The sequence below is a fragment of the Pollicipes pollicipes genome, unplaced genomic scaffold, assembly GCF_011947565.3.
Source record: "Pollicipes pollicipes isolate AB1234 unplaced genomic scaffold, Ppol_2.1 Scaffold_4740;HRSCAF=5597_pilon_pilon_pilon, whole genome shotgun sequence".
Lineage (NCBI taxonomy): Eukaryota > Metazoa > Arthropoda > Thecostraca > Pollicipedomorpha > Pollicipedidae > Pollicipes > Pollicipes pollicipes.
The window spans coordinates 28,156,474-28,179,580 of NW_023596545.1; the positions used below are offsets into that span (position 1 = coordinate 28,156,474).

At 58.9% G+C, this 23,107-nt stretch overlaps 2 protein-coding genes across 2 annotated transcripts; both read left to right on the forward strand.

The window, feature by feature from the left end:
- Window positions 1-5,807: 5,807 nt before the first annotated feature.
- On the forward strand, window positions 5,808-15,142 carry dpa (disc proliferation abnormal; the record flags this gene model as incomplete). The annotated part of the gene is made up of 14 exons (XM_037221084.1): window positions 5,808-6,020; window positions 7,218-7,448; window positions 7,945-8,043; window positions 8,402-8,537; window positions 9,007-9,126; window positions 9,589-9,810; window positions 10,213-10,345; window positions 10,664-10,858; window positions 11,133-11,309; window positions 11,614-11,862; window positions 12,414-12,531; window positions 12,886-12,996; window positions 13,580-13,921; window positions 14,459-15,142. Coding segments are annotated over 14 exons (2,445 nt in total), but the record flags the coding sequence as incomplete, so codon positions are not given.
- Window positions 15,143-15,912: 770 nt separating this feature from the next.
- Window positions 15,913-18,904, forward strand: LOC119098156 (transient receptor potential channel pyrexia-like). Its single transcript, XM_037221085.1, has 5 exons — window positions 15,913-15,921; window positions 17,036-17,107; window positions 17,300-17,725; window positions 17,774-18,396; window positions 18,826-18,904. Exons 1-5 carry the CDS (start codon window positions 15,913-15,915, stop codon window positions 18,902-18,904), a joined length of 1,209 nt encoding a protein of 402 aa, XP_037076980.1.
- Window positions 18,905-23,107: the final 4,203 nt, after the last annotated feature.

Genomic DNA, 23,107 nt, shown 5'->3' on the forward strand with positions numbered 1-23,107 from the left:
TCCCCCCCCCCCCCTCTCGTTCTCCCCCCCCCCATTTCCCCCTCCATTCGTCCTCTGAAATGGTGGAGCGTGCCGTATGGCTGAGTGGAGCGTGCCGCCTGGCTGCCGTCAGTGCGTTGGCTGTCGGATGACGGCACCCCCGAACCCGCGGCCCTCCCCTCCCCCCCCCCCCCTCGCAGCTGGATGGTGGGGTCGCGCCGTCGCTCGACCAAGGCATCGACTCCGCTCCGGCGGTGAGGGTCGCCGGTGGTGCGTGGCTCCGTTCGTCTCTGTACGTGCTGACCTCTGTCTGTGGTGACGTCTCGTGAGTTGTATTGTGCCTTGCTATGCGATGCTGTGCCGTGCTGGGCTGCGCCGTGCCGTGCCGCGCCGCGCCGCGCCGCGCCGCGCCGTGCCGTGCCGTGCCGTGCCGTGCCGTGCCGTGCCGTGCCGTGCCGTGCTGCGCGGGTGGCTTGGCCACTGTGACCACGGTGCGCACGCTGTGGTCTGCTCCGTGCTGTGCTGGGTAGCTCGAGGCTGACGTGCCCGCGTGGCTCCCAACGGCCAGCGTGGGGCATGTCCGCGGTGCTGTAGGGACGGCGGCGGGGAGGCCTCGCGCCGGCCAGCGCGGGGCATGTCCGCGGTGCTGTAGGGACGGCGGCGGGGAGGCCTCGCGCTGGCCAGCGCGGGGCATGTCCGCGGTGCTGTGGGGACGGCGGCGGGGAGGCCTCGCGCCGGCCAGCGCGGGGCATGTCCGCGGTGCTGTGGGGACGGCGGCGGGGAGGCCTCGCGCCGGCCAGCGCGGGGCATGTCCGCGGTGCTGTAGGGACGGCGGCGGGGAGGCCTCGCGCCGGCCAGCGCGGGGCATGTCCGCGGTGCTGTAGGGACGGCGGCGGGGAGGCCTCGCGCCGGCCAGCCTCTTCGGCCGGGCGTCCTTGCTCGCTTTAACAGGAGCCGCAACGGTCACTCAGTAGAGAGATCAGCGCCCCTGTCAAGATTGCGTCGGCTCACCGGTGCTTTGAATTCAAAAGATCGTGGAGACGGCGGGAAGAATGTGCTCTTTAAAACATTCGTATGGAATCTCTAAAAGATCAGCGCGTGCTTAGAGCCGGCCGACATGTTGCGACTGATCCCGGTCGGAAGCTTGTGTGCGGTTCCTTTCAAAGTTGATAGATTTAGACGTGTGCCGAATGGGCGGATTTCATCTGAAACCCTTGTACGAGGCCGCGTAGGTTTACCGACTTCGCTGCCAGTCTAGGAAAACCGTTGCGGTGTCCTGGGTTTTGATTTGGTTGGCATGGATTGTTTTCGCCTGTGAGTGGTTTAAGCCTGTTAGCTATTTGCGGTGGAACCCCGAGTACTACAAGAGCCTTACACAGGTAGCCATGTGGTGTTCGCTATGTATTGCAAGGTTGAAGAGGGCAGCGCTACATTAATATGACGATTTAATTCGGGGTTTATAATTACTGTCGCTGGAAAATGCGGAACGACGTGCATCGTATCTCTGTTCTTTCTACCAACAGGGTATTGCTCTATGGGTCTATTTTGGTACTGCCTTTTCTGCACCGCAGCGTCCTTGTGGCGGTGGACGCGGCATATTTCGGTCATTGTAAGAGTCGTTCTGCTACTAGTGGACGGGCTTAAGCTTATGTGAGAGCTTCCAGTGGCACACTTTTTGGCCTTCGACTTCTTAGCATGGTGAAGTGTGAAGTAGACATAGATCTGCATGTGGTGTTTCGCTGCTTTCACATCTCGCCATGTTTTGATAATGTTTAAAGGTGTGTCCAGTTGACGACTTAAATGTGCGTGCCTTTTGTTCGCTTCACATCTGACATCGATGGAGCCTGAAACGTAGTGCACTCGTGCGTCCCAACCAGCGTGCCCTGGCGTTAGCGAGGTTACTGGACCTGTTGACAGACTGACGCGTATCAGCCGTCATGGATACCGAATCTCAGACCGATGAGTGATCACCTTTCCGCTCAGTTGCTGTGTGTATTAACGCCGTCCTCGTTAACCGCTCGTCAGCGCTCGCCGAGCGTACTCGGACGTAGTGTAGCGAAGGGGTACACCTCGCCGGTCGCCGACACGTGGCTAGCCTTCCTCGGACCCTGCAGTTACCTCGGCCGATGGTGATTGCAGTTTGTGCGGTCTGGATGGCCAGTTACGAACGAGATCGAGTCGGCGTGCCTGATATGCACCCTGTTTTGCTCCCGAGTGCTGGTTTGATTCGTGTCGCCGCTGGCAAAGGCTGTTGGCATAGCTTGTTAGCGCCTGCTGCAACGTCTCGCTCTAAAAACCCGCTGTTGAACGGTGTCTGTTGTGAGTGGTGTGCTGAATCTAATCTGATGTGTCCCTTGGTGCGCCATATCAAAAGTACAACCTTTGCATGGACAATAAAGAGCTTGCTTGTCACCATTGTTTTAATGCAGTAAGTAGAGGAAGACGGGTTCTCAGGGTCTTTAAATCCAACATTGAACATTATGTTCGTCATTCGTGGAAGGCACTGCTTCGATGAATCGCCAAACACCGTCGTCAGAAATAAATCCATTGTGACCGGAATGGGGCAGGATGGCTTGCGCCTCCATCGCAGACCTTTGGTTGACTCCGTTTCCAGAACCGAAATGAACTTTGACTCCGAGTTTCGATTCACAGTGCCTGGTGTTTATACTGGCTCAGACCGCGGGCAGCACGGCACAGGTTTAATCTGTCCCAGCTCCGACCGAAGGACGAATGGCTCGGTTCCGGGTCGATTCCGATGCACTCTACGTCGTATTCTACATAGGCTATATAGTTATAATTTGTGCGCCACCCGATGTGTGATTGACGTGATACCGTGTGCTGGGGTCATGCGGGTATGTGTTTATGGCTGCATCTTAATCTGTGAAGCTTATTTATCTTGATGGCGTCATAGCTTGTATAAATGCTTTCCTTATGGATAAAAAAGGATCAACTTCGGCTCTGGCTAGCCGTAAGTGTCGTACGAGTACTTTCTGCCCGACCTACGCAAAGGTTGGGTGGCCCCGGAAATGACTCCCATGCCAGATGGGGCCAATAGTAAGTTTGGCTCAGTGCCTGTCACAATGCAGGGCGAAGCCTTCTTTTCGGCCCCCCTCCTCGGAGAGGAAAAGTGGGCCAAATCGGGACCTTTCGATCTTAGCACATTTTGCTCACCAGTTGTATCGGGACTTTGTTGGTTTGTTGATTTGTGTTTGATCGGTCACCTGCCTAAAGAACAATGTTGAGTGCCATGTTGTTCCTGCCTGCTTTGGGGTTATTCGCGCTTAATAACCTCCAGGCACGTGTACGTACCTGAACATCCTGAGCGCGAAAATGTCAAAACGTCTCCCGAACCTCTGAGGATTCGGACCGGATTCCTACAATCGTCCAGTACCTCATTAAAAACCCTTTTTGCTCATGGAGAGGGGCGGGACCCTTGTACCTCCCTTTGACATTGCCCTGACGTTTCAGGTCAGGTCGCAGGAAAGTTCAGTCCAGGCCTGCCAAATTCGTCGGGGAAATGCAAACCTTTATCTATGGTGAATAGGAAAAACCGCAGTTTTAGCAAGACAATTTATATTTCGCCACATCTGTTTCTTTTCTGGCACATTCCACGGCATGTCGTCGCAGTCTGCATCAAAGATTTGCAGTCACGATTTATCCTCCGCGTTTGGACAGTCAAATCCCTCCGCAGGATTTGACTGTCCTCACTTGTCAGGAATAAAAAATACAAGAAATGTATTTTGGATCTGCTTTTTGTTATTTTATCATTATGAAAATGCAATTTCGATGAAAATAATGCCCCCCATTTAAACCTGAACTTTAAAACATAGCATTTAAAGAACACACTAATGATTAATAAAACCTCTGGATAAAACCGCGCCAAGTTTTCCCGCGGTTATTGTCATTTGCGAGGCTGCGGAGTGGGGTGGCCCGCGTTGCCCTAGCATTGTTTGGGGTGCGTTGCCGCTTAGTGTGAGGGGCGTTCACAGTCCATTACTGGTAAGTTAGCAGTAATTGTGCAGGGCTGGGTAAGGTGTATAATGTGTGAGTGGTGTGACTTCTAAAGACCAGCCATGTTTTAGCCTGGTTCAGTTCCGGCTCCGTGGCGCTCGTTTTGCGTCACTAATCGGTACACTTCTCATGCTATCGATGCTGAAAGTTTGTTATGGCGCTGTGGTATTATGATAACAATATTCTATTATGATCAGGCTATCATTGAAGCCAACAGTCGAAGCGGAGATATTGTGGTTATGCCTGTGCAAAATGGTTGCAGCTTTCCAAACTGGTCTCGGATAGATTGCAGCTAATACATTCTGCTCTAGGTATGCCTGGTGTTGACATTTCCTCAATGATTTTAACCTATGCACACCATAAATGTATTGGCCATGAGTTTATTGCACAACCATCCCCAACTTCAGTACAGAGGGAGCCAATAATTCCAGGGTTTGTTGTGTTAAGAGCATCACAAGATTTAATGCTGTTAAAAATGTTTTTAAGTGAAGAGGAAAGTTGAAAATTCAGTGCAGTTGGCCTAGCCCGAGCCAGGCCTAGGAAATGCTCATGATGCCAATAGTAGCAATGTGGGAACTCAACATTTCTGGTATTTCAGTGACAAAAAACTGAACTGGTGATTTAGTGCAATTTGACCAGCCCTGAGTTTGGCATAGGTATGCAGTACATCAGGTTTGGCATACTCAGGTCCATGGACATAGGCATCAGGTGCAGTGGATGGATGTGCCCTTTTCCACCTCTGTTACCTACGTGTGATTTTCATGTAGTATTTGCCTGATGTGTCGAACTCCTTAAGCCAGATCAGATAAATTGTTCACTTTTGTGTTATTAAACAAATGACATGCCTTGAGTGCTTGGAAATGGCTTGTGATGAATTTAGTTAAAAGAATCAAAAGAGCATGGTATAAACTGTTCCTGTGCCCTTCTGTACAAATTGCAATTTTGCTTCACTGTGCTGTCTCCTGTCCCGCTTAACAATTCTGCAGTTGGGCATGATCAAACCTTGCAAGATAAGTTAAATTATTCAGGTACTCATGTGAACTATCCTGCACAATTACATTGTATATGTAATGAACCAAACTGACTAGTAACTGGTATTTATGTTTGAATCATACCAGCATGCAGTTTTTTATGCTGTACACACATACCTACTCTTGCTCAGGATGTGTTGAGTAGTGAATACCAGAATGGTTATAGTATTGATAGAAATATGCACATTCAAAAATGACTGAGTTAAATAAGAAAGTAATCTAGATATGTCCTGGAGCATGTAGCCATATGGCCTGGACCTATATGCTCATCAGCACCCATTTTTGGGTTGCAACATTTCATGAAATAAATATATTTGTGTCAAATGTCTTGAGGGATTTGTATATGCCATTACTGTGTTTCACTTCTTGATTTAATGCCCAGTACCATGGCTTAATATTCATTGTTCTTGCGTGAAAGAACCTAATGCTAACATTTTCACTTTAAAAATTATGTCTGGGCTGCTAAAATCCCTTCCAAGTCTCACACCTTGCATATCATGTGGATAACTACAAATACTGGCTGTGTTACAACCAAATTCTGTGTTGTTTCAGATCACCTTTAACTCGTGCCACCTCACCGAACTAACGCCCACCTGACAATGCCAGTCTCCCGCACGCACGCCGACCCGCCGCGGCGCCGCCAGCTCGCTGGCGTCCACGCCGAGCCGCGCCTCGCCTCGCTCCACGCGCTCCTCGCGCGCCGAGGCGCGCGCGCCGCCGGCCGAGTCTCCGGCGCCGCCGAGTGTGGCGCCGTCGGACGTGGTGCCGCCGAGCGTGGCCTCGGACGCGGCCGCCGGCTCGCCCGCGCTCCTGCGCTTTGGCGGGCCCGGCAGCGTGGTGAGCGAGATCGACCTCGGCTCGCCGCTCAACTATGGCACGCCTAGCTCGCTGGGTTCGCTGCGCACACCGCGCTCGAGCGCGCGCGGCACGCCCGTGCGCCACCGCTCCGACCTGCGCACCGACCGCATCATGCGTCAGGTTAACCTCGGCGAGGCGTCGGTACGTACCGCAGGCGGGGGGGGGGGGGGGGGGGGGCAGTGAATCTGGCTTCGTGGAATCCCTCCGTTAAGTTGCGTAATGATTTACCTAATGATGTAAAGCTGATAATGAATGGCGAAGTGATCTGTCCAGAATAGAATGAGGATGGTCCACGATGTTGCATGTGCAATCTCATGCCCCATTGTTTGTCTTGTGATGTAGAACTTTGGCAGTGACCCGAGAGCGTACCATGACACCAGTTCTTAGATTTTGTGGTGTGTCACGTTCAAACCACAAACAGTGAGACTTGCAAAACATGCTATCTTTGCTGCACGCAATCGCCCCATTCCGCGCACATCGCCAAGTGCGGCGTTGCGGGGCCCGGGGTCGCTCCGCCCGCCCCCGCTGGTGTGGCGTGGCCCAGGGTCACTCCGCCCGTCCCCGCTGGTGTGGCGTGGCCCAGGGTCACTCCGCCCGTCCCCTCTGGTGTGGCGTGGCCCAGGGTCACTCCGCCCGTCCCCTCTGGTGTGGCGTGGCCCAGGGTCACTCCGCCCGTCCCCTCTGGTGTGGCGTGGCCCGGGGTCACTTCGCCCGTCCCCTCTGGTGTGGCGTGGCCCAGGGTCACTCCGCCCGTCCCCTCTGGTGTGGCGTGGCCCAGGGTCACTCCGCCCGTCCCCTCCGGTGTGGCGTGGCCCGGGGTCACTTCGCCCGTCCCCTCTGGTGTGGCGTGGCCCAGGGTCACTTCGCCCGTCCCCTCTGGTGTGGCGTGGCCCGGGGTCACTTCGCCCGTCCCCTCTGGTGTGGCGTGGCCCGGGGTCACTTCGCCCGTCCCCTCTGGTGTGGCGTGGCCCGGGGTCACTTCGCCCGTCCCCGCTGGTGTGGCGTGGCCCGGGGTCACTTCGCCCGTCCCCGCTGGTGTGGCGTGGCCCAGGGTCACTTCGCCCGTCCCCTCTGGTGTGGCGTGGCCCGGGGTCACTTCGCCCGTCCCCTCTGGTGTGGCGTGGCCCAGGGTCACTTCGCCCGTCCCCTCTGGTGTGGCGTGGCCCGGGGTCGCTCCGCCCGTCCCCGCTGGTGTGGCGTGGCCCGGGGTCGCTCCGCCCGTCCCCGCTGGTGTGGCGTGGCCCGGGGTCGCTCCGCCCGTCCCCGCTGGCGTGGCGTGGCCCGGGGTCGCTCCGCCCATCCCCGCCATGTTCTGACGCTGATCCTGGCGTCGGCCAGGACGCCGAGCCGGACCGGCCGCCGTCGGAGGCGCCGGCCGACGACCCGGCGCCAACGCCGACGCCGCAGGGGCCGCAGCTGGTCATCTGGGGTACCGACGTGGTGGTCAACACCTGCAAGGAGAAGTTCAAGCGCTTCCTGTTGCTCTTTGTGGAGCCGGAGGCGGCCGAGGACGAGCGCGTCGAGGACATGGACGAGGCGGAGCCACTCTACATGCAGAAGCTGCGGGAGGTGAGAAGGGAGGCGATTTGGCAGTGTGCCAGTCAATTAGTTGAGATGACGGCTCGTTAGATGATGATTTTTACAGTTTGGCCACTCGCTTCGCGTATTGGGGCAGGTATAAACTTATTCATACGATTTAATGTAATCGTAAGAGGATAGCATTAAGTGGACAGATAATACTGATGAGAGGGCAGGACGGATGGAACTGGTGGTAGAAACTGATGGAAACAGTTGGTAGTTATCAGCAGGCAAATACTTTCGGGTTGTGGACCCATTCGCCGTCACATTTTGAGGCATTCATTTCATAAACTTAATCACGTTGCATCACTCGAAAAGCTAGTTTCTGATGACTTCGAAGTTCCTGAGTGCAGCTGTAAGTCTGCTGTGTAATGAGTACATTGGAAGTGGTGAGCTCTCAGCGCAGCAGGTTTGTAAGTGCATGCCTTGCGCGCATCACCCACGCTATGTTGTGTCGAAGTTCACATGCTTACCCGTCTACCACCAGATCCACCTGATGGAGGAGCCGTTCCTGAACATCAACGCCTCGCACGTGCAGCAGTTTGACGCCGACTTGTACCGCCAGCTGGTCTGCTACCCGCAGGAGGTGAGCACAGCCGCCGGTCTTGAGGGAAGTCTTCAGCTCTAACATAGTGGATTGTCCAACGGCAAGAAGTGATTTAAGAGCCGTCGTAAACAGATGTGTTTATTATGTGTGATCACGTCGTTTCGCAGCTGTTGTATGGCGTTGCCGCCTGCGTTTCTTCCCGTCTTAACCAAGTATTTGAACAAGCCTGCGAGCGCGCATGTGTGGTGGACGGCAAGTCTCCTAATCCCCGATTACGTGAAACTGCCGCGGAGGTGCAAGTGGCTCGCACGTGGCATGCCGTCGTGGAGACCGCCGTCCGTGAAGGTCACGGCGCCCCCGAGGCGCGTGACCCGTGACACGTAGGTCGCGCCGCCAGGTGATCCCGACATTCGACATGGCCGTGAACGAGATGTTCTTTGAGCGGTATCCGGACACGACGCTGCAGCACCAGATCCAGGTTCGGCCGTTCAACGCCGTCAAGACGCGCAACATGCGCGCCCTCAACCCAGAAGGTAGGTCGTGAGACACGGGTCGGGGCTTAGGGAAGGTGAAATGATTCTCGATTCAGGGGAGGGGGGGGGGGGGGGGGGTCGAGGCTTACTCCGTCACAAGCTCGGTCAAGGCACTCAACATAGGAGCAGGTAGATTTGCAAACGGGGTATACCTGCACGTTTATTTATAGCTGTACCGTTTTGTTTAAATGGGCTTCAGATTGATATGGCGACTTCAACGGTTTGTGTGCTTCATGTTTGTCATTTCACCCATTAGGAAATGAGGTTTTGTTTCATTTGACTAGTTTGTTGCTGTGCAGCTTATCCTCGCTGCATTTTGGTTTGTACATAATTATTTAAGGTGTTCAGGTGACTTCTAAAGGAACGTTTCTGATTGATTGTTTCAAGTTTCACACAGAGGGGAAGAGAATCCCTTCCAAGCTTGAGAGCGCACATTGCCGTTAAGCTGACGTGCGCGCGCCGCCGGCAGACATCGATCAGCTGATCACCATCAGCGGCATGGTGACCCGCACCTCCAACATCATCCCGGAGATGCGCGAGGCCTTCTTCCGGTGCACCGTCTGCTCCAGCACCACGGCCGTTGAGATTGGTATGGCCGCGTCGGCATGAGCGCCCCGGGAGGCATTCCGGAAGGGTGTCGTGTGTTTTGTGTAGCTTATGGCTCATTTCGGCGTTCGTGTGTGGGCTATTCTGCGATGCTTTGTGGATGGTAACGCCTCAAAGTCGAGTTGACGACACATGTCAGCACAGTCACGATATGTCCTCGTCAACGCGTCAATGCTGTCAGCCCGCATTTCCCACGCGATTGCCTGGTGCCGGCACTGAGAGAGAACCGTCACGTGGCAGGTCGCCGACAACGTCGCGCTTCTTCGGGAGCACGGCTCGCCCGCCGAGCCGTGACTGTGCGATGGAGCTTCCACACGACTGGCGGGGGGCCCACGTATTCAGCGACCCTCCTCGGGTCCGCTGATGGCGTCTGCCCCGCCTGTCCGCCGTGGCGTGGGCCTCAGGCCGCCGTCGCCGTCCGGTGACCAGCGCCCCCTGCCGACAGATCGCGGCCGCATCGCGGAGCCCGTGCTCTGCACGCACTGCAACACCAAGCACTCGTACACGCTCATCCACAACCGGTCGCAGTTCTCGGACAAGCAGATGGTGACGCTGCAGGAGTCGCCGGACGACATGCCGCCGGGCCAGACGCCGCACACGGTGCTGGCGTACGCGCACAACGACCTGGTCGACACGGTGCAGGCCGGCGACCGCGTCACCGTCACTGGTCAGTGCTGGCTAGTCGTGGGGAGCAGGGAGGGGTGGTGAACCGGGTCACCATCACTTGTCAGTGCTGTCTGATCATGGGGAGCTGGGAGGGCTGGTGGACCAGGTCACCATCACTGGTCAGTGCTGGCTGGCCATGAGGAGTGTGGAAGGGTGGTGCACCGGGTCACCTTCGACATTCAGGTCATTTTTTTAGAGTTCTGGTCGGGGCTGGTCACGTTGGTCAGTATGATACTGAGGAGGGGGGGGGGGGGGATGCTGATGAGGGCCACGGTCAATGGGGCTATGGGAAGCTACACCGGGTGAATGGAGGGGGGGGGGGGGGCAGACCTTCACTGTCTGCTCATACCCTTTCCGACCAGCGGTGTATCGTCCGAGCCTGATGATCATCCCCCGTCCGCAGGCATCTACCGCGCCGCTCCTCTGCGTGTGAACCCGCGCATGCGCAACGTGAAGTCGGTGTACAAGACGCACATCGACGTCATCCACTTCCGCCGGCTGGACACGAAGCGCCTTCGCTCCAGTGATAGCGACGGGTGAGCGTTGGAGAGGGGAAGGGGCTGCCACTTCGCGCTGCCCCAGCCGTCGCTTCCTGTGTCCGCGCAGCGAGTATGTCGCCAAGGATTAGTTTAGGGAGTTGGCCCGCGGACACTGTCCATACTGGTCTTAAAAGCTACTGGTCTTTGCAACCAGCCTAGTCTTTGACGCCAGCACTGGTCGCAGCTCACTTGGTCGCACCTGCTGTTCGCCCAAGTGTGCGTAGGCGTCTGCGTAGCCCGTTGTCGAAATGTGCGACGATTCACCCAGCAAACGGCATGGCCACTCGTCGCTGACCTCTTCTCCCTCGTCACCAGCATGACCATGCACATCCCGCCGGAGCGGGTGGAAGTGCTCAAGATGCTCTCCCAGAAGGAGGACATCTACGAGCGGCTGGCACGTGCCATCGCGCCCTCCATCTACGAGAACGAGGACATCAAGAAGGGCATCCTGCTGCAGCTCTTCAGCGGCACTTCGAAGGACTTCAGCGACTCGGGCCGCGGCAAGTTCAGGTCAGTCGGCCGCCGCCCGGCAGCATGGGCGCGCCCATCGGCGCCATGCTCGCTGCCATTGCATCACACGGTGCCATTGGAATGGGGACAATAGCTGGAGATGACCTGTAAGGCCTGAACATCCTCAGGTGAACCGCCATGCGAAACAAAAGGCAATTGTTGTGATCTTCCTTGTCTTCTATTTTGGTTTCCATTTCCTTCCTTTTTCTTCTTGTATGGTCGGTTCAACTACCTCGCCGAGCGATGTCCTCAAGCACCGCGTCCATTCCCCCAGGGCCGACATCAACATCTTGCTGTGCGGCGACCCCGGCACGTCCAAGTCGCAGCTGCTGCAGTACGTCTTCAACCTCGTGCCGCGCAGCCAGTACACGTCCGGCAAGGGCTCGTCGGCTGTCGGCCTAACTGCCTACGTCACCAAGGACCCGGAGACCAAGCAGCTGACGCTCCAGACGTGAGTCCTCGGCGACTGCGCCGGGTGGGGATGCAGGTCCCCGGTGGTGTGATAGGTCTCTGTGTGTGGCTTGAGAGTCCTACCGAGAACAAAATGTGTTCTTTAGCGCCAGTCTAGTCTCTTAGAATGGTCAATAACCCAGCTCAGATATCTCGCTGTTCTAGTGGTAATTGGACCTGCCGGAGTCGTCTTTGGTAGTATTTGTCAGCATTTCGTTGCTACGTCGCCATGGTTGCATTGTGCTCACTGACAATGGCATCTGTAGTGTCAGAAGTGCATCCCTAGTTTGCCCTTCCGCCGTCAGGGGTGCCCTTGTACTGGCCGACAACGGCATCTGCTGCATCGACGAGTTCGATAAAATGAACGAGGCCACGCGCAGCGTGCTGCACGAGGTGATGGAGCAGCAGACGCTGAGTATCGCCAAGGCCGGCATTATCTGCCAGCTGAATGCGCGCACCTCGCTGCTGGCCGCCGCCAACCCCTGCGAGTCGCAGTGGAACAAGAACAAGACCATCATCGAGAACATCGAGCTGCCGCACACGCTCCTCTCCAGGTGAGGGAATGCTCCTCTGCAGGTGAGGGTCACACTCCTCTCCAGGTGGGGACACGCTCCTCTCCAGGTGACGGCATGCTCCTTCCAGGTGAGACCATGCTCCTCTTCAGGTGAGAGCATGCACCTCTCCAGGTGAGGACACACTTCTCCGGACGAGGACATGCTCCTCTCCGGATGATCACGCGTCCACTCCGGACGCGGCACCTCGCGAGAGTAGGAGAGAGGAGAGGTGGAGGAGGGGGTGGAGTCGGCATTGTCGGTCAAGTGTACGGGAACTGGGGTACGGCTGGCGTGGTGGGAGTGGCCGCTGCTTCGCAGGCACATTTGAAGCGCTTCCATGACTTCCGTAATCTGGAAATCCGTCCATCTGTTTCATCTGGATGAACATCTTTACTGACGTTAGGTCGCGATGCGCGGTTATTCGTTTTCCGTTTTCCTTTTTTGTCTCGTGCTTTCGGGCTATGGCGTCTGAAATGGCGCGTTCCCGGCGGCGCGTTATCGCGGACCTCAGTTGGTGTTTGTGCAGACCGGCAGCCTCCTGCTGTGCCCAGGTTCGACCTGATATTCCTGATGCTCGACCCGCAAGACGAGGCGTTCGACCGCCGCCTGGCCCGCCACCTGGTGTCACTGTATTACACCGACGCCGAGACTCCAGAGGACGAGCACATGGTAACAGCCTGCCAGCCTGCGCTGCTCTGGGCGCGAGACGCGGAGGGACCGCGGCGGTGCGCCTATCCCTGAAACGTTGGGAGTGCGGGCGGGTGCCTCTGCGGCGTGCCAATTATGGTTACGATGCTACAAGTGCGCAACGTTTGGGGAGGAGGCTGTGGTTTGAAGGGGCCTAACGAAGGCCCGTGTCGCCCAAGGGGGGGGGGGGATTATGCCTCTTATTCTCAGACCTTTACGTAGAGTCGTACCTGTGAATCAAATTTGTTGCGGAGGGTTTGCGATGTTGGCGCCGCCGGCTCGGCTGGACAATCGCCGCACCGTACGCTCACCGAACGAACCGTCGCTTCTCGTCAGGACATGGGCCTGCTGAGAGACTACATCGCCTATGCGAAGGCCAACTTCCACCCGACGCTGTCGGACGCGGCCTCCCAGCGTCTGATATCGGCCTACGTGGACATGCGGAAGGTGAGCTCACCCTCCTGGCGCTGCGACCCGCCTGTTCCTCCTGGGGCTGCGCCGGTGATGGAATCGGAATCTTGGATGACGTGAAAATTCGTTGCCCTTTACTTAAATTTGCCGGTGGGTGTGGACTGCGGGGTTTGTGTAAATATGGTATTTGATGGCTTGTCTTTGCCTGGACTTAGCTTTAATATGTTCGCTTGAGAGTTCCGCTGCTCTGCACGTACGGTAGTGATGGCTGGGTAAGACTCACAGTTGCGCTCAAAGTATGCCGAACCACTATCTTAAATCGCAGTGCGTGACTTGTGGAACTGCCACAATGCGTGGAAACTTAAGTGTCCAGGCGTCAAATCAGCCCACTTGATCATGTGACCGACCCGTCCGACCCGCTGCTGTACCCTCATGGCCTTGACCTCACCTGACTGTCGTATATCCTCGCCCCGTCTGGTCCAGTAACGACGTGAGCCGACCATACTGGAGCGGACTTAACTCTCACCGGCGCGTCGAGCCGACGAACGGCTCTTCGCCGCGTATTGACGTGACCTTTGACCGCGGCCTGACCTGAAGAGATGACCTGACCGGCCGCCAGGTGGGCAGCGGCCGCGGCCAGATCACGGCCTACCCGCGCCAGCTCGAGAGCCTCATCCGGCTGGCCGAGGCGCACGCCAAGATGCGCCTCTCGCCCGTCGTCGAGCTGCGCGACGTGGAAGAGGCGTGGCGGCTGCACCGCGAGGCGCTCAAGCAGGCGGCCACCGATCCCACCTCGGGCCGCATCGACATCTCGATCCTGACCACTGGGCTGTCGGCGGCTGGCAGGCGGCGGCGCCAGGAGGTGGCCGCCGCGCTCAAGAAGGTGGTCAAGGAGCGTGGCTCGGCGTCCACCGTCGCCTACAGCAAGCTGTACCAGGAGCTGCGCGAGCAGTCGGACATCGTGAGTGGGGCGGCGGGACGAGCGTGGCTGGGAACGGGTCGGGGGGGGGGGGGGGGGAGGGCCGGGGCGTGGTCGCCGCGTTCGCTAAGGACGCGCGGGCGAGTCTTCGGTTTGTGGAGGATCAGGTGAGAATGTCAGACGCGTGTCGTCAGTTTTTCCGTCACGTATTGCGGGCTTCGACATCTTTGATTATTCAGTGCGCTGCTGGCTGTGTGAGCAGTACCGGATGTGACCACGATTCCGTCGTTCTCACCGGCCTGTCTGAAGAACCCTGGGCTGTCCGGTATCCGCGTGGACCACTATTTTAAAATCTGGCGAATTAGCCAGTACCGTAACCCCGACGTGTCGCTGCGGCGTCTTGCTCGCACCACGCACGTGGCCTACTGAGGCGCCGTCGTCCCATGGCCCTACAATCCGCCTGTCCATCCAGCTGAGCTCCACGTGGCCCCGTGCGCCCTGAGCGCCCCCTGCTGCCGTCAGCCGTGCGGTCGGTCTGCGGTGCGTGACGCTGACGTGACGCCGCCCCCGTCGTCACAGATGATCACGCGCGAGATGTTCGAGGACGCCGTGAAGGACTTGCAGGACGAGGGCGTCATCGTCATGGCTGGCCGCTCCACCATCCGGATCCATCACTGATTGGGAGCCGGAACCCACCGCGGATCCGGATCCGCCGATCTCGGGCGGAACGGCAAGACAGAGCGGAACATTCCCAGAGTGGGGAGGGGAGCTGCTCGGCGGAGCTAGCCGCTGCCCCTCCGCGCTCGCTGGCTTCCGCTTGTAGGCCGAGTCGGCGGGCCCTGCGCTGTCTCTGTTAGCCGTGGGTGGGGCGGAGGAGAAACTGGAATTATCCTGCCGTGTTTGATGAGCGTAATCCGAGTACCGCCCTGCTGCATCTCACCTGTCGTTAAGTACCATGCGGTTCTTGATGACCGAGGTGTAAGAGTTCACGCAGCTTGTGGACGCTGCCAAGAACATCGGGCGATTCTACCACTGGCCACGCCTAGTGACCCGCCGGTGTTTCGGTGCTATCAGCTGACTGCACCGGGCGTTGTCATCGGGCGCCTCCGCCCTGCCACTAGACGTTACTGTCGGGCTGCACTGGCTGCGCAGTGCCGCTCCGCCGCGTGCGCTCGGCTTCGTCGCTGTGGCCGTCTGGATGGCGCCTGGCGATGTGGGACCGCTGCTCCGCGTTGTTTTTGTACAATACAGTGTTTTCTCCGATCCCTCGTTTTTTGCGGTAAACTCCGAACGGGATCGCTCGGAAGCTGCGGTCTTGTGTACGGTGTGAGTCGGGGTGAAGGCGGTGTAATCATTCGGGCTAGAGGCCTCCGCTGGTAGCATTTCCTTAACTCGATGGCTCCGCCGCTCATGGGCCTGTGCCCACATCCACCGGCTGTTCGTTACTGATCAGTTAGATTCACCGTTTACCAACCCGTTTGCATTTCTCTATCACTTAGTATCTGGATTATGTGACGTTTAAAGAAACTTGACGTCCTTACGCGCGCTTTTGCCTTGATAATCACGAAAGAAATGGCCCTTGAGCTAATTCTGATAAAAGAGAAGCACAAGCAGTGAGACGTGTAAATAGGGAAGTAATGTTTCGCGTTTTGTGGAGGAAGCTGTCCGCTTGCTTCTGCAACCGGACTCGTTTTTATTTTCCCCTGGCCTGGCCTGACAGCTCGCGTTTCACGAAAGTACCCAGGGGCTTGACCGTTCCGTTCCTCATTCATCACTTATTCATATTTTTTATTCGTTATTCATAAACGTCCAGCACCAAAGGTACTGGACGCTTCCGCAGCGCTGTGGCCGGCGACGTTTCCGGTCATGATGTGTTAGCTGGTCATGAGAGAGACCTATTGATGCTTGACATTGTCTTACGTATTAGGTCCGAGTTGCTGATGGCTTAGAGCCTCGTACCTGCAATCGCTTGGTTTGTACACGGGCATTCGACCGGTGCATCGGGGGGCTGAGGGGTCGACGAGAGCTCGCGAATGGCTGCCGTAAGACAATGGCTTGTACCCGGTTGGCGGGAAGGTAGTAGTTGTTCGCGGCCGCCCGTTAAACCTTGACGCTAACGCGGCCTGATAAGCTGCATATGCTGTTCGGAGATTAGCGGTATACGGAGAAGACGTAGATAAGGGGTTTGAATCGCACTTGAGCTTCGATGCGGGGCCGGACCTTCGCGAGGGAAGTACCCATACCGCAGAAAGCCCCAGTGCTGAGTGCCTTCGGTACTTTCTTTCAGCAGTGCGGGCTCATTGAACGTTGCGTATGTGTTTGGGCATTGCGGAACACAAACTGTGGGAGTGAGCGTCGTTGAAGCACGAGAACGTCTGCCTGTTGTCTGCCGTCTGTTCGTCGGTGAAAAATTCGGCTCCAGCTTCACCAACATCAGCCGATTTTTCAGCTCCTGTTTTGTCCCAGCACGTGCTGAGATATGAAAATGGTGCTTTCAATCCCAATGTAAAACATAAATTTTACAAAAGGATCACTCAACACCATGCGTGGACGAGGGGCTTGATCTGAACTCGGTTGGGAATGGCAAACCAGCGTTAAGCTTGATATCCTGTGTGGACCCCTGTCCCAAGACCCCGTATCTTATCAGGCCGAGACGTCACGGCCGTCCGCGCTTACGGTCCCGCGGCTCGAGAGCTCGTGCGGGGCATCAGTGCGTTAGCGAAAACGTTCGCCCGGCGGCGTTCCAGCGGCGCGTCTTGACCCGTGCTCGTGCAGCGGCATCGTGCGTGGGTGTGCGGAGTGGACACGGCGGCCGGGTCCCAGCGTCGATCCCGGCCTTGATCCCCGTCCCGGGGTCAGCCGCGGCGGGCACCCGTCATGGCCGGTGAGCCGCCGGCGCCGCATGCCGCGCTCTGCCGCGCCAGCTCCGACGCGCGCCGTCCCAATAGCACGCTGGATGTCAGCTATGACGAGCTGGCGAGCGCCGTGCGCAGCCGACGCAGCCTGCTGACGCTGAAGCTGCTGCGCCGCGGCGCCGACCCTAACCGCCGCGTGGCGGCGCTGGCGCCGGTCGCGCTCGACGACGAGGAGGAGGCGCAGCTGCGGCCGGCGCGCGCGTTGACGGCGCCGCGGCCGCTGCCGCTGCTCGGTGAGGAGCACGTGCTGCAGCAGGCCGTGCGCGACGGCTCGGAGCCGCTCGTGCGCATGCTGCTCGAGCACGGCGCCGACGTGAACGCCGCCGACACGGCCGGCTGCACGGCGTTGCATACGGCCGCCGGCCACTGCGCCAGCGATCTGGTGCTGCGCGCGCTGCTGGCGGCGCCCGGCGCGCAGCTGGAGGCGCGCGACCACGCCGGCCGCTCGCCGCTGCACCGTGCCGCCGCCGCCGGCTGCGCGTCGCGCGTGCGCCTGCTGCTCGAGGCGGGCGCGAGCGTGGAGGCGCGCGACAGGGCCGGTCGCACGCCGCTGGCGGACATTGCGCGGCGCTGCCCCGAGTGCCTGGAGGCCGTGTTTGATCACTACCTGGGGCTGTCGGAGCCCGGCGGACCGGCGGACCGGCGCGTCGTGTTCGACTACAGCGTGTTCGACCCGCGCCTGCTCCATCTGCCGTCTTGGGACGAGAAGGGCTTCGCGGAGACGCATCTGCTGGACAGCGTCGGCGACCACCGCGTGCGCAAGCGGCTGTTCTTGCACCCGCTCTGCCAGACCTTCCTCAACCTCAAGTGGAACATCGTGTGGCCGTATTACGTATTGTACACGACCATGTTCGCGATGTTTGTCGCCTGCTTCAACGTGTTCGTTGTGGTGGTGCTTCAGAGCCCGGGCTTCGTGGCCGCCAGCCGCCTCGCCAGTGACGGCGTGGCGGCGCCGACGCCGCCTCTCGCTCGCTCCCAGGAGAACCAGCCGCTGGAGACGGCCATGCTGGTGCTCACCAGTCTGACGGTGCTGAGCCTGTTGCTGCGCGAACTGCGGCGTCTCTTCGTCATGCGGCCGCTCGCCTACCTGCGCGCCTCCGAGAACCTGGTCGTCTGGTTCTGCTGCGTGTCGGCGGTCACCTGCCTGGCCGCGGCCTACCGCAGCCCGCCGTTCTTCCGCCAGTTGAGTGCGGCGACGCTGCTCGTCTCGTGGACCGAGCTGCTGTACCTGCTCGGCCTGGCCGAGTTCGCCTCGATCCACGTGATGACGCTCGTGACGCTCGTGCGCACCATGACGCTGTTCATGATGGTGTACGCGCTCATCATGCTGGCGTTCGCCAGTTGCTTCCTGGTGCTGTTCCACGGCCAGGAGGAGTTCGGCAGCGCGGCCGAGACCTACCTCGCGACGCTCGTCATGTCGATAGGCGAGCTAAACTACGCGCCGGCGCAGCTGCGCGGCTCCGGCTTCGGCTACGTCGCCTACGTGCTCTTCATCTTCGGCGTGCTCATCATCACGATGAACGCCATGATCGGCCTGGCCGTCAACGACACGCGCCACATCGAGCGGCGCGCCAGCGTGCGTCTGCACACCAAGCACCTCGAGTACGTGCACCTGTTCGAGCAGCATGCGGAAGATGGCGGCCGACTTTGGCGCCTCCTGCCGCGCTCAGACGTGGGTCTGCTGACGCGGCTGCCCGGCCGGCGCCTGGAGGTGGCGCTGGCTGGCCGGCGGCGAAGCCGCTCGCTACTGCGCCGCCTGCTGCGCCTGCCGGCCGGCCAGACGGAGGTGGCGCGGCTGACGCGCTGGGCCGAGGCGCGGCCGCGACTGCTGGCCGCCGCCGCCAGCCTGGTCCTCTCGCGCCGCCGGCTGGAGGCTGAGCGGCAGCCGCTGCGGCATTGCGAGCCGGCCGGGGCCGAGGAGGAGCGGGAGGAGGGGGAGCGGCAGCAGGAGCGGCAGGACGTGCAGGCCGAGCTGGAGGAGGTGCGGCGCGCCACGCTTGAGCTGCGCTGCGACGTTGGCTTCCTCCGCAGCGAGGTGGCCAAGGTCAACACGAACGTGCGGCTGGTACTCGACATGCTGGACCAGGCGCGCAGGTGGGACGACAATTGAGCGCCGCTGCTGAGTCACCGAACCGCTGCTGAAGTACGGAACCGTCCGCCAGGCGGCTGCTAGCGGCGAAGTCTCGATGTGGTTCATGCCCACTGCTGCCATCTATCGGCGCGCTCTAACACCTGCAGGCGTGTCTGCTGCAAACTGAGTGTGATGGTCTCAGTGATGGTTTTATTACAGTTGGACGCTGCCATAAACCCGATCACCTACGGACGGCGTGTGGTTACTGCTTAGACTGCTGACGTAAAGCGTTGATGAAGTTAGGAGAGGCTGTGTCTTTGCCAAAAAACAGGCAGATTCTACGCGCATGAAAGTGTGGCATGCTCGCAACATACTGGGCTCAACTGCAGCCATTTAAATGTCCCGTGACTCAAACAGTCAAAACAGAAAAATAGTTAATGTAGAGCTAGCTTATGTGCCGTGAACTGAACATTCCCTTGCTGGCTTTAGTTGGTAGTGTTTCATGACGCTCCCCTCAATCGATGGCACAAGTTCTACCCGCTACCAGTTCGTTTGACGCATTATTATCCACTGTAACGCACCGAGATTCCTCATGTTATCACTCGAGTTTGTCCCGCCGCAGCCTCGCCTTGTATTCTGTGTGCAGTAATTGCTAATATTACTAACTCACTTCAGCCAGCCGAATACCCTTCTTCTACGACAGTTGATCGACTGAATCTTTTCGGATTGTTTCTGAATTTTCCTCAGATGCGGTGTGCTGGACCCAGTTGGGACGTTGTAATCCCACACGCCCACCCCATCCCCATCCGCCACTTAAAATAGTAAAAACGGCGTTCGCTTCGCTCGCCGCAACTGTTCGTGCGGTTTTTTACGAGCGATCGCAATGTTCGGCTGATCTCTCTGGTTGACCGAGCGCCGGAACTTGAGCCCTTCGTGTATGCTGCCGGCTCCACCTATAGCGGGACGAGGACGCCGCCCGCCAGGCGGGTGGTCGTGCCAACCGGGCCGGCGCCGGCCGCAATGTGCTATCGTACCGAGATGTGCTGACGTCATCGGTGCTAGCGTCATGACGTGACCGATAAAGCGCGGGTCACGGCGCCGGCCGCGAGACTAGCTCGCGGCACCGTCGACCCAATACGAGCGCTTGAAGGACGGGCGTTTATTGAGGGCCGCGCGGCTGGCGGGAGTCCGCGAGCGGCGAATGCTGGAAATGATTAGGCAACGTCGGAGGGTGGCGTGGGAGACACAGAGACGAGTTCCTGGACAGTCCGCGACTCAAACCGGCAGCCTTGGTGAGGTTTTCCAACGGGTGTTGTCAGTGCGTGTGGCCTGTTTGAATGACGCCACGAGTTGGGCCAGGTGCGCCCGACATCCCAGGGCATCCTCTCGAGGGCTCCGGCGCAAATGTGCCGGTAGCGGAGGCGGAGCTGGCCCGATGGGCTGTGGCTGGGGGACGTCGGGGTCCGAACAGCTGCCGTTTTGGATAACGGAGCGCGCGCATGTGAGCGGGAAGCAGGATGGAGTCACAGGCAACGACTTAAGACGCCGCCCTGTGCTGCCAGGTAGCCAGCAGCCCTGCTGGCCCGAAGGCGGCTCCTGAGCCGCCACTTGAGTTCCACAGTCACCTCCATGCCGTGGGGACCCGCCATGGAACGCGCCACCCCGCCCTCTGGCCGCTGGCCCGCGCTGTCGCACCGGGCGTGCGTCGCCACCCTGCCAGGTGGACGGACGCCAGCCCCCCGACCTTCGCCGCCGGCGGCCGCCCGGCGACGCGTCTCCGCCGGCCGGGGAAAGCGAGAGCGGGGCGGACGCTGAGTAAAAGTGCGGCAGGGCGCGTGACCCGGCCGGCTTCACTGGGTCACCGGTCCATTTCGGCGGCTTTCCAGCGGCGCCGGGCCGGACCGGGCCGCACAGAACCGGACGCGGCAGCGCGGCGACAGTGCCGGCTCGTCCTCCGGTGCAGACGCTGACGTGCCGTCTAGCGGACGTTGACGATGTGCCGCCGCTGACGACAGGCTGTGGACGCATACGGCGGGCCTCTGACGACAGACCGCGGACGCTGACGACGTGCCACCGCTGAGGACTGGCCGTGGACGCTGACGACGGGCCGCTGACGACAGACCGTGGACGCTGACGGCGGCAGGCGCCCGGTGACGCGGCCGTGGGGCCCGCGGAGAGCCCTCGAACCGAGCGATGACGGTGGTGGACCTGGTGACGGCCGGGCCTGGCGTCTTCGTGCGCGCCCGGCTCGAGCCAGCCTTGCAGGCGGCCGTGAGGGAGGCGCTGCGGGACGGCCGGTGCCCGCAGGCAGCGCCGCTGACCTCGGGTCACGACCAGCGCTGTGCAGAGGCGGATCCAGGGAAGCAGACAGGTGGGTCGCGGCTTCGCATTTTTTCGCGACGCGCTTAAAAGTGCCATGGTCTTGAGTTGTTCGATGGGTGTTTGGTCACGCTGCTTTGTGTCGAAGCTAGCGAGTGGCTAATGTCGCCTGGACATGCAGTGAAATTACGTTACATTTGACATTATCCGTTTCTGGCCTGCACGTCGACGTCACCCCCTGTAAAAACCTGCTTAAAGTCAGGTGTTGAACTGCTTGCCACTCTTGAGTTTCCAATCAGCATTAATCTGAGGCCATTTGCAGTATTTGCAGCCTTCAAGAGTCCCGCACGCTCAAGCCTGCACGCCTAACTGTCCGTGTAACCCTCCACGTCTCGCCCGATTGTTCGTTCCTCAGGTGGAGCCGGGTGTTAACGGGACCATGTCCTCATTGTCACCTTTCCAGCGTGTGCACGCCTTTTCCTGGCACACCCTGATGTGGTCAGATGACACCGATCTGCTTCGGTGCGTTGACAGTGCTGACTTTTGAAAGCGCTTGTCACTCACGTCCTGCCGTAACCTATGGATGTGGGCCTAAAAATGGAGCCGCGCGTCCAAATTGGATTAAAGTTTCATGAACCGCCTGTGGCTTTAGTAAAAACCGTGAGAGTCAGCACGATTTCGGCCTCTTGCGGCGTTGCCTGCGCCCAGCCGAGGTCCCCGATCAAGCAAGCAAAAGTGCCGAGGTCCGGCTCCTGTGTCTGTTTCATACATTCCGTTTGTAAAAAGGGAGTGCTCGTTGCGGGTCGCCTCGTGGCTCTGTGCCGTTTTTCCCGGGGCTTTCGAGAACCGTGCCGCACCGGTGTTCTGGGTGTATTGAGGATGCACGTTTGAGAGCTCAGTTTGCCAGCGTAAATCTGGATAGGATGGGCTGGCGCGATCAAGAAGTGAGGTGCACTCAGAATGAATTCCTGGCTGGCTAAAAATTGCAATACGAGAGACATTACCACCGAGCGCATTTGGGACCAACTACGCATGCCAGTGGCTAATTCTGCTGCTTGGGCTCTGTTATGCACATTGTGCAACAGCACTGGTTCACGAAAGCTTCATCTTTTCGTCAACTTGATTTGAGTGGGATGATGCCCACCGCATTGGTTTCGCCGACCACACTCTCGCCGTGATAACCGCGCCGTGCCAGCGCACCATTCACTACGACCATAGTTTCTTCCGTCAGGGAGCGCCCCGAAGTGAAACACTCGCGTGTCGTACCGCCATGGGACCCAGATCAGACTAGAAACCGTAGTCGACGAGCACTTTCACTCCATCTCTGGCGCCCCAAAATTCAGCTCACCTGTGACAGCGGCGGCCTGTTATTGTACTTGCGCCACGCGCCGCAGCGCTACGGTTCTGCCTCCCGCGATGCGCGTCCATTAGAAACTGCCCCCCACCCGCGGTACGCGCCAGTCACCGAGCCCGATAGAAACCGCCGCGGCGGCAGCAAGCCTGTCCTGTCACTCGATGGCCAATTGATGGACGCAGGCTGCCCCGAGCGAGGGCTAATGTGGAACGCAAGGGCGCAGTTTCCTGTTCAGTTCGGAGCTTGAGCCCCCCCCCCCCCTCCTCTGCAAATTTGTTAAGAAAGTGGGTCAATCCGGGGGAATGGCACGCTTGCATATTCTTTGTGCAGGTTTGGCCATTTTGGTCAGCTCACCCCCCCCCCCCCCCGCATCTTGTCTTGAGAGCCACACCCCTAGTGAATATCAATCGCTGTGCCTGCTGGTCCCCGGCACAACTTAACTGGAACTCAATGCCCTTGGAGTTCACACCTCATTTTACGCTTCATTTGGCTCAGCTGACTCCTCAGTTGGCTCGGTTGATGCCTCAGGAGCCTCAGTTGACTCAGCTGATCCCGCTCCCACACAAAGG